Source organism: Schistocerca nitens, chromosome 10 (genome assembly GCF_023898315.1).
Source record: "Schistocerca nitens isolate TAMUIC-IGC-003100 chromosome 10, iqSchNite1.1, whole genome shotgun sequence".
In the NCBI taxonomy this organism is placed as follows: Eukaryota; Metazoa; Arthropoda; class Insecta; order Orthoptera; family Acrididae; genus Schistocerca; species Schistocerca nitens.
The window spans coordinates 111,184,609-111,199,965 of NC_064623.1; the positions used below are offsets into that span (position 1 = coordinate 111,184,609).

At 44.0% G+C, this 15,357-nt stretch overlaps 1 protein-coding gene across 1 annotated transcript in view; it reads right to left on the reverse strand.

The window, feature by feature from the left end:
• Nucleotides 1-15,357, reverse strand: part of LOC126209915 (luciferin sulfotransferase-like) — a 61,515-nt gene that overhangs the window by 26,866 nt on the left and 19,292 nt on the right. The window contains exon 4 of the mRNA XM_049939035.1: nt 5,666-5,786. Within this exon, the coding sequence (XP_049794992.1) occupies nt 5,666-5,786 (121 nt within the window). The remainder of the gene's footprint in view (nt 1-5,665; nt 5,787-15,357) is intronic.

Genomic DNA, 15,357 nt, shown 5'->3' on the forward strand with positions numbered 1-15,357 from the left:
GTGCTGACAAACGCGCGCGCGCGAAGGCGGCCAGCGATGGTAGCCGCGAGCCGCCCGGAGAAGTGCGGCCAGCGATGTATTTCACGGCCACGTAAGGGAGGGGAGCGTGCGTGTGAAGACGGCCAACGATGGAAGCAGCGGGCCGCCCAGAGAAGTGCGGCCAGCGATGTATTTGGCGGCCGCGTACTGGAGCGCGTTGTTCGGTGTTTGTTAGAAGTGGTGTATACCACAATCTCCGACCCAGTAAACAACCCTGCGTGAAAATTTGGGCCACAATTCTGAGAGGAGGCAGTAATAACTTTCTGAATTTTCAGCTTTTGAACATTCGCGCGCCTTGGTTGTTTCTCACCCGCCCCACCTCAACGCAGGCGCCAAATGCTGGAGTGCGAAGAGCTGTACCTTGGTGTGAGTAGGAGATTTCTGAAATACTATTATGACTTTGGTAAAATGCTTTGTCCATTTTGTCAAAGTGCGCGATTTCTAACCTGCAGCTGCTGTCAGAAATTCCCTTGCTTTGAACATTTTTATACTGCGATTCACAAATGCTGCGTAGAAGAAAGGAACCTACTGACGATGCCATTAAAGAGGTAGCGTTGCGCTGTTTAATTATCAACATCGCTGTCGTGCAGTGTCTTCTTTGGATTTTGAAGTTCCCGCTCTTAAAGTGAAGCACATTTATAGCAGATGTGCTATTCTTCAGCGAGATCGGCATCATTAAGTACTAAATCCAAACTCATTAATTTTATTTCATAATTATTCTTCAGTTGGTTGGATATATTCATTTCGATTTTGTGGGGTGTTTATAGCTGCAGAATGTCAATATGAGAATACTGTTAAAGTAATATTGAATGCATACGTCCGTGAAGTTGACATACAGCCTCAGACAATAAAGTTCAGTGAATAGTCTTGTAAAATTAACGTAGATGAACTATTAACTACAGTTACCTTACTGTCCTTCTAAATAGTCACCTCCCATAACTATGGACAGCTGAACTCTGCGGTACACGTCCTGGAAACTTTGCACGAAGTCTTTTTTTGGATATCAGGAATATCGTCAAATCTCTTTCCTTTCCAAGTGAGACTGATTCAAGGGAATAGGAAGAAGTCTGGTGGTTGAGATCCGGCGAGTATGGTGGATGTTCAAGTTGCCAGGAACTGTTTGAGAATATTGGATATTGGCTGTGTGTAGGCGAGCGTTGCCGCGAAAAAAAAAAAAGCAGAAATCTTGTTGTGCATACTGGGGTCGTCCCCTGCGTAAACATTGCATGAAACACGTCACATTTCAATGTACCGTGCGGCGTTCAACGTCGTTCCCTCAGGTATAAATTCCTTGTGGATAATGCTCTGACTATCGAAAAAGGTGATGAGCATCGTTTTGATGTGTTATTTTTCGGCACTGGCCTTTTTCTGACGCGGAGAACGCCATTGTATGCTTTGCCGTTTCGTCGCAGGGTCGTACTGGAGACACCAGGTTTCACCCTCTGTGACAATATGGTTCAAGAAACTGGGTGTCGCATCCACGGTTTCGACAAATTCCTGTGAAGCCTCTATATGTGCCTGCTTCTGATCGTCAGTCAAGTGATGTGGAAAAAGACGACAACACATTTTCCTCTTTCCTCATTCCTGGGTAAGAATTTGTCTCCTTGATTCACAGTTCATCTACAGTTCATCTGCTATCATGTGCACTTTCTCAATATTTTCGTCACTGACGACGGTCGCCGATGCTTCGCTACGGGGATTGTCAGAAACACTTTCCTCGAAAACGGGCGAACAACTCGCACACACACTTCATGGACAGTGCTTGACATCCATAAACACGCACCAGCACTACATGCGTTTCTTTCGGTGTCTTGCCAAGCTTAAACCAAAACTTCAAATTGATCCTTTGCTCGTTCGTTGTCCTGTCCTCAGTTCAGAACCAGCGCACTAAACAAGCACTTCGTCCAACAGGTCTAACACGGAAGACTCAGGATGCTCAGGTGAACCACGGTGTGGGCAGGTTGCCAACACCGGCCGCTACGCAGGTGCAGCGTTGTGAGTCGCCAGTGTTGCCTGATCGACCGTTCTGACTTCATTCACCGAGCTTTATTGTCAGAGGTTGTGTTATCAGCTCATATAACTTCCTTTTTTTTCACATAGGATAACATGACTGTTGTCGAACAAGATTTCAAAACATGTTGGACATACACTCCTGGAAATTGAAATAAGAACACCGTGAATTCATTGTCCCAGGAAGGGGAAACTTTATTGACACATTCCTGGGGTCAGATACATCACATGATCACACTGACAGAACCACAGGCACATAGACACAGGCAACAGAGCATGCACAATGTCGGCACTAGTACAGTGTATATCCACCTTTCGCAGCAATGCAGGCTGCTATTCTCCCATGGAGACGATCGTAGAGATGCTGGATGTAGTCCTGTGCAACGGCTTGCCATGCCATTTCCACCTGGCGCCTCAGTTGGACCAGCGTTCGTGCTGGACGTGCAGACCGCGTGAGACGACGCTTCATCCAGTCCCAAACATGCTCAATGGGGGACAGATCCGGAGATCTTGCTGGCCAGGGTAGTTGACTTACACCTTCTAGAGCACGTTGGGTGGCACGGGATACATGCGGACGTGCATTGTCCTGTTGGAACAGCAAGTTCCCTTGCCGGTCTAGGAATGGTAGAACGATGGGTTCGATGACGGTTTGGATGTACCGTGCACTATTCAGTGTCCCCTCGACGATCACCAGTGGTGTACGGCCAGTGTAGGAGATCGCTCCCCACACCATGATGCCGGGTGTTGGCCCTGTGTGCCTCGGTCGTATGCAGTCCTGATTGTGGCGCTCACCTGCACGGCGCCAAACACGCATACGACCATCATTGGCACCAAGGCAGAAGCGACTCTCATCGCTGAAGACGACACGTCTCCATTCGTCCCTCCATTCACGCCTGTCGCGACACCACTGGAGGCGGGCTGCACGATGTTGGGGCGTGAGCGGAAGACGGCCTAACGGTGTGCGGGACCGTAGCCCAGCTTCGTGGAGACGGTTGCGAATGGTCCTGGCCGATACCCCAGGAGCAACAGTGTCCCTAATTTGCTGGGAAGTGGCGGTGCGGTCCCCTACGGCACTGCGTAGGATCCTACGGTCTTGGCGTGCATCCGTGCGTCGCTGCGGTCCGGTCCCAGGTCGACGGGCACGTGCACCTTCCGCCGACCACTGGCGACAACATCGATGTACTGTGGAGACCTCACGCCCCACGTGTTGAGCAATTCGGCGGTACGTCCACCCGGCCTCCCGCATGCCCACTATACGCCCTCGCTCAAAGTCCGTCAACTGCACATACGGTTCACGTCCACGCTGTCGCGGCATGCTACCAGTGTTAAAGACTGCGATGGAGCTCCGTATGCCACGGCAAACTGGCTGACACTGACGGCGGCGGTGCACAAATGCTGCGCAGCTAGCGCCATTCGACGGCCAACACCGCGGTTCCTGGTGTGTCCGCTGTGCCGTGCGTGTGATCATTGCTTGTACAGCCCTCTCGCAGTGTCCGGAGCAAGTATGGTGGGTCTGACACACCGGTGTCAATGTGTTCTTTTTTCCATTTCCAGGAGTGTATGTGTCTATCTTCTGCCTCCTCTTCCCTGACCTTCATCATCCCACGAATAGATCGTCGCTCATCTGTTCATTACTTCGTGCTTGAGCATTGGGCAGCTGCAGGGGGGCGGACGGAATGGCAAACCATTTAAGTGCCAGTGCTTTTTGCCCGAAACCACGATTTTATTACTTTTTTTAACATACCAGTGCATTTAGCATGAAACCAGCGATGCTGCTGCAAGACATCTGGTGGTACACTGAGGTACTTCTAGAAATGTAGTGCATTTCAGCAGTCACTTAATAGCGTTCGCACAAGTCAGCGCTGTGATCGTGCTGTGCAATTATAGGAGATTTGGACATGCAGTTTTTTGACAGGGGCCATGTTGAGGGGATCACTGACTGTGAAACTAAGTATATCGGAAGTTACTGCAACGTGAATTTGAATTTGTACCGCTGCTATTGTGAGTAGTCTACAAATGAAAGCACTGGGGCAGGATGTAGTTTTGATAGAAAATTTATGAAATTTCAGGCCTCTTCTTGCTTGTTATATAGGACTATAGTTCATTTTAGGCATTATGAATTCACGGAATTTTCAAGATATGCGAATTTCTTTTCAAATGTCTTACATGAAAAGACGGTGACTGAAAACTGTATATGCTAGTGGTTCCAAAGTGAAACCAAACCATCTCCTTAAAACAATTGTTTACCTGTTACCAATTTCTTCTTCTATTCGTTGATTTCTGAGATAATGAAGTTTAATTTTGTGAAATTTATTAAAATTGTACACCAAAGTGCAACAACCTTCTTAAAACAACTGAGCGCTCCCTTTCGGCTAATTTCTTCTTCTATGATAGTGAAGGTTGATTTTGTGAAAATTTTTAAAATTATATTTTTTTCATATTGTTGGGATTCAAAGAATAACGTAACTGCTTATTTTTTCTCCTTAACATATGAGGTCAAATTGGTGATTTCCTTGTGAGCCCAAGTGCACTGAGAGGCGTGCAGACGGTTCATTGCTTTCTAAGCATTTCACGACTCTCCCACGGTATGGCCATGCACACTGCACTCTATTAATATTTTCATCTGTACACACCCACCCATGCGAAATCCCTGCTAAACAGTGGTAAACAAACTTATCTTTGCCTCTGTCAACAGTTTCTTCAAGTATTGGTCACCTATGTTACAAAACGGCAGACCCTGCTCATGGTCAATGACAAATTTATGACTTTGTCACGCTCTACTCATTAGAGGTATAATGGTATGTTAAAAGTTTAATACAATTAGACAATCATTAAAGTTAGGACCTGTGTACGTCTCTTGAGGCAGGGTAACTCATGGCGCGGAAATCACCCAGACTGTATGTTCATCCAGTATTTGAAGAAGAGCGAACTCAGTGAGTTCCAACAAACTTCAGACGTAATTTCAAACTTTTTCTTGCTTACATGCTTAACCCTTTCAGACCTGAATTTTTTCTGGAGAAAGGAAAATTTTTCTTTATGTGGTAATGCTTCTCGATGATTTTTTAAAATGATTTTAGTTGCAAGATTTATAAAAAGATGTGTACCCGTTTTCAAAACATACTTTGTACACAAAATTTCATTTTTATGGACTAAAATAACTAATTACAAAATATACTCTATTGTAATAAACAATAAATTATTGTTCAATAATTACCGTGAAAAATAACAATAACAGTATTCAGTTATACAATGGAATATAGTAAACTAACCAACTCCGTGTATTCTGTTGGTGACGATCCCGCTGGGCACTGCTACACTTATTTGCTGATTTCTTCATAGTTATGTCCAACAGTTGGCAGCAATTGCGATAGTGAAAATGGTGAACATTCACAAATGTGTACCTCAGTTTTCGACCGGGAAAAATACTTCTGTTGCTGCTAAGCCACAGTAAAACTTAATGTACGCAGTTGTAGCCAGACGGTCTGAAAGGGTTAACTTCAAATCTTTAACACGTTAATTCATTTGTAATCAGACGTTTGAAGCTGTTTCATGGATGGGAGTTACACTTTTTAAAGGATGAGAGATTCACTGACGAACAACGAAAACATTCACTTACGTATATTTTCCATGAAGCACTCCGCAAATTCGTCAGCCGTGAGAGAGCAGCCGACCCACAGTTGGTGGTGGTTGAGGTAGGACACGATCACATCCTTCACGTTTCGAGTCACGTATATTATCTGGAACATTCCAACACGGCAGTGGCAATACAGTTCTAATGAAGAAACCATTACCACGAAATGATCAATGCTGATTTTTAATACACGATGTTCTAAGCAATGGCACTCTCTAAATCACGAATTTTTCATCATTTGCTCTTGACTGGTTGTGTGTTGAACCACACACGTAACGTTTCGAAATGGGGAGAAAATAAAAGTAAGGTACAACTAGAGTAAAAAGAGGTAATAATGAGCGAACCGGCCGCCGCTCCACAAGTTCTTTAACGCCACTACGGCGACTTGCGAGTGAATGAGGACGACATGATGATGAAAGACACACAACACCCTGTCATATTCCCTGCCGGGAATCGAACGCAGGACCCCGTGCGCGGGAAGCGAGAACGCTACCCCAAGACCACGAGCCGCGGACAATAAAAAGAGGTGATCCGTTGATGGAACATCCTGAGGCAGCAAAGAATAGTCAATTATGTAGAGGTGTGTGTGTATGTGTGTGTGTGTGTGTGAGAGAGAGAGAGAATGTGTGTGTGTGTGTGTGTGTTGAGCGAGCGGGGGAGGGGGAGGGGGGGGAGAGGAGGTGGAGGTAAAGATTGTAGGTTGCACTATTCATGCAGAGATGGAAGAGACTTGCACAGGACACACTTGCGTGCAGAGAGCTGCATCAAATCAATCTTCTTCTTCTTCTCAGGTCTTCGGTCCTCAGGTTCGTTAGCAGCAGTTCGTCATGCATTTCTGTCTTCCGCCGTCCTGTTGAGAGCTGTATAGGTGTAGGCGGTGCATCTGGAATCCTCTATGATTCGTTTGATGTATTCTACCCTCAGTCTGCCTTTTGTGTTCTTCTTCCTACTGTCCCTTCAATAATACCTTTAATGAAGCCATCAACTCTCAGTGGACCTGCTGTGTCTGATAGGTTTCAGGAGACAAAGCTTCTCTTCCTCTACTCTCTGGAGCGCCTCATCATTTGGTATCTTCTCTACCCAGGAAACCTTGAGCATTACGCGGTGGCACCACATCTCTAAGATTATTATTTTATGTTTTTCTGCTTCTTCGAGTGTCCACGCTTCACTTCCGTACAGCAGCAAATTCCAAACAAACGTGTTTATGTGGTCGTTCCTTAGATATTTGTCTGTACAGCAAGACGTGAAAAGGTTTCTTCCCTAGTTAAAATCAGCTTTTGCCGGACGGATTCAGGTTGCAATATGCTCTTTTGATTTATCATCCGATGTAATTTTACTCCCTAGTTAGGCAAAGGATTCGGAGTTTTCCAGTCGCTCATTTTTCAGTGAGCATTTGTTTTACCTTTATTAATTTTCGCATTATAGGAAGTGCTGAGAGTTGTTTAGCATCTGGGACAACGTCGCTTCTAATTCTTTTGCACATTAACTAAACTAATCAACACACTGTATTTTATTGTAATATTTAAGCTATGTTGTAACATTTTACTTATTTTCATTAATTTTTACATTTCTAAATACTCTATAATCTTTTATTAGCGTATTTCATACTTTATTATAACATTCATATTTTTACTGTTGTAATAAAAATTATGTACTCTGATATTTCAATACCTGTAAATTCTGTTCATTATTTTCTCACCTTCTTTATATATTCTTACAAAGGCTAGATACTGCAATATAGCATAGTACTGTACTGCGTGTTACCACAATAGCTCTTACAAAGGTACTATTTGAATTTTATTTTTTCGGTTACATAATCTTGATAATTTTTCATTTGCATATGGTAGACTATAAAGCTAAAATATGTGCATAATTTTCGGTAACTAATCATCAATGTAACTACCCACTGAAGATATGATAATTGATATTTTATTACATAAACTATTGAAAACAAAACCATTATGAAGATGACGAAAGATAAACTTAAGTTGGGTAGACATTAGATTTCAAAATTAAGATAACCTACGACTCGAAAAATAACTACAGTATAAAGCAAGGGAAAAAAAATCATACAAACGTTCAATAATTTCTTTAAATCAGAAATGTGGATAATTCATAACAGAAAACTGACATCCCAGAAGTAATGTAGGATGGCGTGTACGGAGCCATTCCAGAAATGAAGAATGGAGAGGAGAATAAAGACAATGGTGTTTGAACAGAAAGAATTTAATCTCGGTGCAAAGTAGCATAAATGGAAATTCCGGAATTGTGTACAGACAGACAACTCCACCAAAGGCGTGCCTGAAATTGTAAAATGGAGTAATGAGTAAAAAGTTATCAGTCGAGTTAAATATTCTGGGAAAGCTTTTCAGCCTGTCTGAGCCAAATTTTTACGTAACGTCCTTCGAAACGTGACTTTTATTCAGCTCATGTTAATACACTGAAGGGATGTATAGATCAATATTACAGCTCCAGTTTCGGTAGATTTAACCAGTTTAGAAGGAAATTCAGAATAGAAATCACAAAAACTATTCTTAGTAAAAGAAATATACAGAAGAGTGGGACGCGTATTCATAATGTTCTGATCTTCATCTCTGAAAAATAAAGCTGCACGATTGTCTGTTTGTTTGCAGGTACACATCTACAGTCGTGGTGCACATGGAAACTCGGCGTCACAGTACCGTACAACGCCGGTAGAGGACCCAAAACGAAATGGTACAGGCCACTGAAAAAAGTGAGTGTCCTGAGGCAATTCTTTTTCGGCAGCAGCAGATATGTTGCAACTGTCTGACCAACCGAGACCCCTAAAGAAGTCGTCCAGTCTGGCCTGAAACAGCTGCAGCACGGCACTGAATCCCAGTCGGATAACGAAAATTTTCAATCTGCCTTTAATCCACCCTTCACCTGTCAGTGATGTAAAAAATTATCGGGAACAACGCATCGTTCGGATTCCACACTAAACCTAGGTCCTCTTTCCCTCGTTGGGTAATTGGGATAGATTAGAGACCCACAAGTTGCCGAAGTAATGTGTAATCTAAAGAGTTGCACCTGTCCGTTAACATACATGAAATTATTATTACCTAAATATTTAATTTTTTTCTTCTTCTTTCTAGTCTTTCTCGCAGTGGTGAAGCCTCGGGGAGTACATGTAGCTATGTTTTCCCCTGTCCTTCTTTATCCTCTTTACTAAGCGAGTGGAACAGCAACCGATTCCCGCAACCCTCTCCAGCATGCTTTCTTATGGGAGATCTGCTTCCTCACTTGCCTCTTCCAACATAAACTGGATGACATTGCATATAACCACACATGCCAGCTTGTGAAAATGTTCTCTGCACCTACAATGGACAAAGACTCTGGCGGCGTTCTGCGTAATAATGACAGAACAACGGGAACACCCAAGGTGTGCAGGTCGACAGACCTCTCGGAACAGCGGGCTGGATACAAGACGAGAACGTGATACCGCGCGGTGGTCCCACGTTATTTTGCGTGAGTGCTATCACCTGACACTCTACTTCATCGACGCGCTTCGTCATTTGTTTTGGCTCCCTTAGCGGTACATGTACCAAGATTTCACACGTTTACTTGCAAACAAACAGACAAATAATTGCATAACTTTATTTTTCTGAGATGATAATTAAAACTTTATTATTGCTGCTCATAAAAGTCGAATTTCAGGTTTACTGAACATTAGCAGTACTGACTTACGGTTTTGAGACAAGGACTGTTAATGCGAAACCTATGCAGAAAGTGATAGTTGTTCAGCAAGTAATAGAGGAAGGGAAATGACCCGGTACCAATGAGGTGATTACAAACTGGGCGGTTATTGGTTATAAAAAGCTGCTCTCCGAATCCTTGTAGATCCCTTGCATACTGTCGAATCAGTAGCCAATACAGAAGTTTATTTGGCCCTGTAACAAGTCAAGCTTTCTCAGATGTAGCCTTTCGCTTCTGCTGTTCAGTCTATACATCTAAGAAGCAATGACGGAAATAAAGGAATGTTTCCAGTTTGGGATTAAAATTCTGCATGAAAGCATTGAGGCGTGGCGCCTTATATCGCTCCTTTATAGAGGCTGTATGTCAGGAGAATGACTCATGCGTACACAGTGACAGATGGTCTGAAGCGGGTTCAGCCGAGTACGTAGATCTTTCATCCACCCATAGTCCAGGAGTGTAGAGAGACATTCAGGAAACAGGGTAAGAAAATGTTTTTGTGAATTTCTTCTCTTTATTTCTTGAAGGCTTTTTTGCTTATTTACGTTTGCACAGTTTTGCATACGTTTTTAGTAGTGTGAATGTGGTCTGAAATAAATATGTAGCTCATTGTTCTACTGATGAACGCTGTACGAACTAGTGTGAGAAAGGTTTAAGACAGTGCGAATGCAGACGACGGGAAATTTTGTGTCATATGTTAAGTAAGTTTGCCTGCCGCTGTGGCCGAGCGGTTCTAGGCCCTTCAGTCGGGAACCACGCTGCTACTACGGTCGCAGGTTCGAATCCTGCCTCGGGCATGGATGTGTGTGATGTCCTTAGGTTAGTTAGGTTTACGTAGTTCTAAGTCTAGGGGACTGATGACCTCAGATGTTAAGTCCCATAGCGCTTAGAGCCATTTGAACCATTTGAAATTATTGTTGACTTTGTTAAGCATAGTACTGTTTAGACCAATGTTACACTACTGGCCATTAAAATTGCTACACCATGAAGATGACGTGCTACAGACGCGAAATTTAACCGACAGGATGCTATGATATGCAAATGATTAATTTTTCAGAGCAGTCACACGAGGTTGGCGCTGGTGGCGACACCTACGACGTGCTGACATGGGGAAAGTTTACAACCGATTTCTTATACACAAACAGCAGTTGACCGGCATTGCCTGGTGAAACGTTGCTGTAATGCCTCGTGTAAGGAGGAGAAATGCGTACCATCACGTTTCCGATTTTGATAAACGTCGGTTTGTAGCCTATCGCGATTGCGGTTTATCGTATCGCGACATTGCTGCTCGCGTTGGTCGAGATTCAATGACTGTTAGCAGAATGTGGAATCGGTGGGTTCATGAGCGTAATACGGAACGCCCTGCTCGATCCCAACGGCCTTGTATCACTAGCAGTCGAGATGACAGGCATCTTATCCGCATGGCTGTAACGGATCGTGCAGCCACGTCTCGATCCCTGAGTCAACAGATGGGGACGTCTGCAAGACAACAACCATCTGCACGAACAGTTCGACGACGTTTGCAGCAGCATGGACTATCAGGTCGGAGACCATGGTTGCGGTTACCCTTGACGATGCATCACATACAGGAGCGACTGCGATGGTTTACTCAACGACGAACCAGGGTGCACGAATGGCAAAACGCCATTTTTTCGGATGAATCCAGGTTCTGTTTAAAGCATCATGATGGTCGCATCCGTGTTTGGCGACATCGCGGTGAACGCACATTGGAAGCGTGTATTCGTCATCGCCATACTGGCGTATCATCCGGCGTGATGGTATGGGGTGCCATTGGTTAAACGTCTCGGTCACCTCTTGTTCGCATTGACGGCACTTTGAACAGTGGACGTTACTTTTCAGATGTGTTTTGAACCGTGGCTCTATCCTTCATTCGATCCCTGCGAAACCCTACATTTCAGCAGGATAATGCACGACCGCATGTTGAAGGTCCTCTACGGGCCTTTATGGATACAGAAAATGTTCGACCGTTGCTCTGGCCAGTACATTCTCCAGATCTCTCACCAACTGAAAACGTCTGGTCAATGGTTGCCTAGCAACTGGCTCGTCACAATACGCCATTCACTACTCTTGATGAACTGTGGTATCGTGATGAAGCTGCATTGGGCAGCTGCACCTGTACGTGCCATCCAAGCTCTGTTTGACTCAATGCCCTGGCGTATCAAGGCCGTTATTACGGCCAGAGGTGGTTGTTCTGAGTACTGATTTCTCAGGATATATGCACTCAAATTGCGTGAAAATGTAATCACATTTCAGTTCTAGTATAATATGTTTGTCCAATGAATACCCGTTTATCATCTGCATTTCTTCTTGGTAGCAATTTTAATGGCCAGTAGTGTATGTGTGAAGATGATGTGAAGTTTTACTCTGTCTTTTTGAATACTGTATATACATCATTCAAAAATCGTCGTCTTGGAATATCGTTTTATAGAAATAGTTACTCTCCCCACCCCACTGTTTATCATTACGCATTACTATTAGTGGTATGCAACAGTTGGAATTTTTAATTAGAAATAGAAATCTAGCTTAGACGCTGCCTGCTTGCTGTCTGCTGTTGTGCTTTCGAGTAATCTGCAAGAATGTTGTCAAGACGCGAGGTAAGTGGAAATTTTGATTAGGGCAAGATAATTATTTTAGTTGGGCATTTTAATGGCTCTGAGCACTATGGGACTTAACATCTCAGGTCATCAGTCCCCTAGAACTTAGAACTACTTAAACCTAACTAACCTAAGGACATCACACACATCCATGCCCGAGGCAGGATTCGAACCCGCGACCGTAGCGGTCGCGCGGTTCCAGACTGAAGAGCCTAGAACCGCTCGGCCACCAGCGACCGGCAGTTGGGCATTTAATATAAGGACAAGTTGCATTGAGATCAGTTACAATTCAGTTCAAATTAGGTTATGTATATTTCAAGTTTAAGTTGGGCAACAGCTTGTGGAAAATAGTTTTGGTAATACATAAACTTTTATAGAGTGGGAGGGAAAGCTGGGCTAAATTTAATACAGAAACAAAAATCTTGTGCGGAGGTTACAGCTATGACTGAAATGAATATGAAATAGAGGTAGGCAGTACACTCAATCAAATGGAAGGCCGATAGATTCGAAGGAATAAGAAAATACGCAAACAACCACTTATGTGATAACAGCAAGTGAAAAATCCCTCCCTCCTGGGGTACTACTGCAGTCAGATCTGGCCGTAGTTGTCGTTATGCCCTATGTGATGGGCATATCCAGGGTTGTCTGAAGCTGCATTAACCTGGTGAACTGTGCCAGGGCTGTGATGACCGTGAGCTGCGTCATATGGGTACCTCTGACTAAAGTTAGCAGTTGGCAGCAGTATGTGTGCCTCCACTTATACCCTCAGAAAACAGCTATGTTTGCGTTTCACCAACGGCACAGACACGAAAACCACATACAAGAAGTCAGCTTCATTGGCGAAATCTTGCCGTTCTGCAGTGTGCCAGAAGACCTGGGAGTAACGTTAGGCAGAACTCTAACTTACAAACAGCGTCTTTCAAACATAGCTGCTAAAGTCCACACGAAAAATATCAGTCTTTAAAAACTTGCTGATACCTCATGGAGGGTAATGTTCATCTTTTAAGATCGGCAACCTGTCTTACTCTGTTGCTGACTACTGCTGTTATGAAGAGCCAGCCGTTGTGGCCGAGCGGTTCTAGGCGCTTCAGTCCGGAACCGGGCGACTGCTACGGTCGCTGGACCGAATCCTGCCTCGGGCATGGATGTGTGTGATGTCCTTAGGTTAGTTAGGTTTAAGTAGTTCTAAGTTATAGGGGACTGATGATCTCAGGTGTTGTCCCATAGTGCTCAGAGCCATTTGAATCAGTTAGACATGAAGATAGATGTGCAACTCAACGGCAATGCGAATAATTACAGGATGTATTCGGAGTACGAACACCCTTCGACTTCGCCGGCCGAAGTGGCCGTGCGGTTAAAGGCGCTGCAGTCTGGAACCGCAAGACCGCTACGGTCGCAGGTTCGAATCCTGCCTCGGGCATGGATGTTTGTGATGTCCTTAGGTTAGTTAGGTTTAACTAGTTCTAAGTTCTAGGGGACTAATGACCTCAGCAGTTGAGTCCCATAGTGCTCAGAGCCATTTGAACCAACCCTTCGACTTCCTGTTCTCAGCAACGTCTCTTCCGTAGTTCTGAGACGATCACAAGTTCTCCTGAAGATCTGTGTAACTTGAGAACAGTACTCAGCTACCCCTTTATGGAGACACTGCATAAGCAGAACACCAACGCTTGAAATTAAGGAAACGGTCGTGACGCACAGTAGACAACCTTGTTGGTTCCCCTTTCAATGTCAACCGTTCTCGGAAACCCCAATGGGAACAGTCATCAGTAGTCAACAAACATATACTTGAGAAGTCTCATATACTTGAGAACCTTTCCGTGCAAGATACAAAGATTTAGAGATGGGCAAAGTCGTTCATCCTTGGGAACTAGTTCATTGGTGATGGTTCTTTTTTGGGAACCGTTCATTTTTATTCGTTCACCGTTCATTGTGCTTGGTATGTGGTTCTTGTTAAAAATTGAAAATTAGTGGCATAGCTGACTGAAGATGAAAGCCGCCAAGAGAGGGCACTTGCCTCCCCCCTGGAGTACAGAGTTTTTATTTATAACAGAATTCTCACACACTTGTAATTTTCGTGATTCTGAAAAACATCTCATTTAGTCAACTGTAGCGTTATATGTCTGATCGCACGAAAAACAGGCCGCGAGTACAAACTGCTCGCCAATTACGCATGATTTGTTGACCGCTACGAGCAGAATAGGTAAACATGTGATAATTACGCAGTGAAGAAATAACAAATAAGCTAATGCAAACAACTTCGAAATAATAGATGACGACTGGTAATCAACAATGAGCAGTCTAGTACTCGGGGACGATTTTTCGTGCGCCACCCTGTACCACTGAAATAATATTGTAGGAGTTATCATATTCTCTTTACAAAATAAGACACCATACACTCGGTTACGAAGCGGGGGCTTCATTTGGTTGTATGTCGGTCTGCCTTCCATAACAATGGACATGCTGTTTTACCTTGGATAAAAAAAAAGACGAAAAATGGCCACTCGTGTGTGCCGTGCCGACCTCCTTTGCATGTGTAATAACAAAAAATCTTACCTTTTTACAAGTATTTTTTCTGCTGTTTATCGAAATAGTGAAGTAAGCTGATACACCGTTACCTGAAAAGATGTATGTTTTACATCCCACGTAATTTTTATGTAATTTAAGTAATTATAAAATACATTTTAATTACCGGTTGTGGACGCTGAATAGAATACGAAAAGAACCAGAAGTTCAGAGTTCAAAAAAGGTTTGAAACAAATCTAGAATGGACGTGTGAAGTGAACGAAACAACAAAAACTCGATACTGAACTAACTATGAGCAGTCAGCAGTGGAACTGCGACGAGTGGCCACCCGAAGAAGGACGAGTCAGGCCGAACGAGACCGAGACCGAGACAGGCTGGAACGAGACCGGCCGACGTGCCGTTGCGGGAACGAGACCGTCCGGTTCCCAATCCCATGAACTGGAAGTAGAAAGCCGCGACCGAAGTGAACTATGAAAGACCGCTCGTTCATCTTGGTGAACCGTTCCTTTGTATCCGTTAGTTCGCGAATGACCCATCTCTACGAAGATTCGATCTCCCCAAACGTTAATGGAGGATCATGAACTGGGTATGGTTACCTAATGCACAAGCGGGGATAGGTTAGTTCTGCAACTGTGGCTGTGAGGCCTCCTTACGGACAATGCGCCATACTGTTACTGACTGTCTTCTTCCAGCGTAGAAAAGAAGGACAATGGACAGTCACCATGCATCAGATGAAACCATCGAATGGATCATGGAACCAGATCATGAGATGTAGCGTTGTATGAGCTTGTGATTGAGAATATTTGTCCATGAATGTTGTATATATGT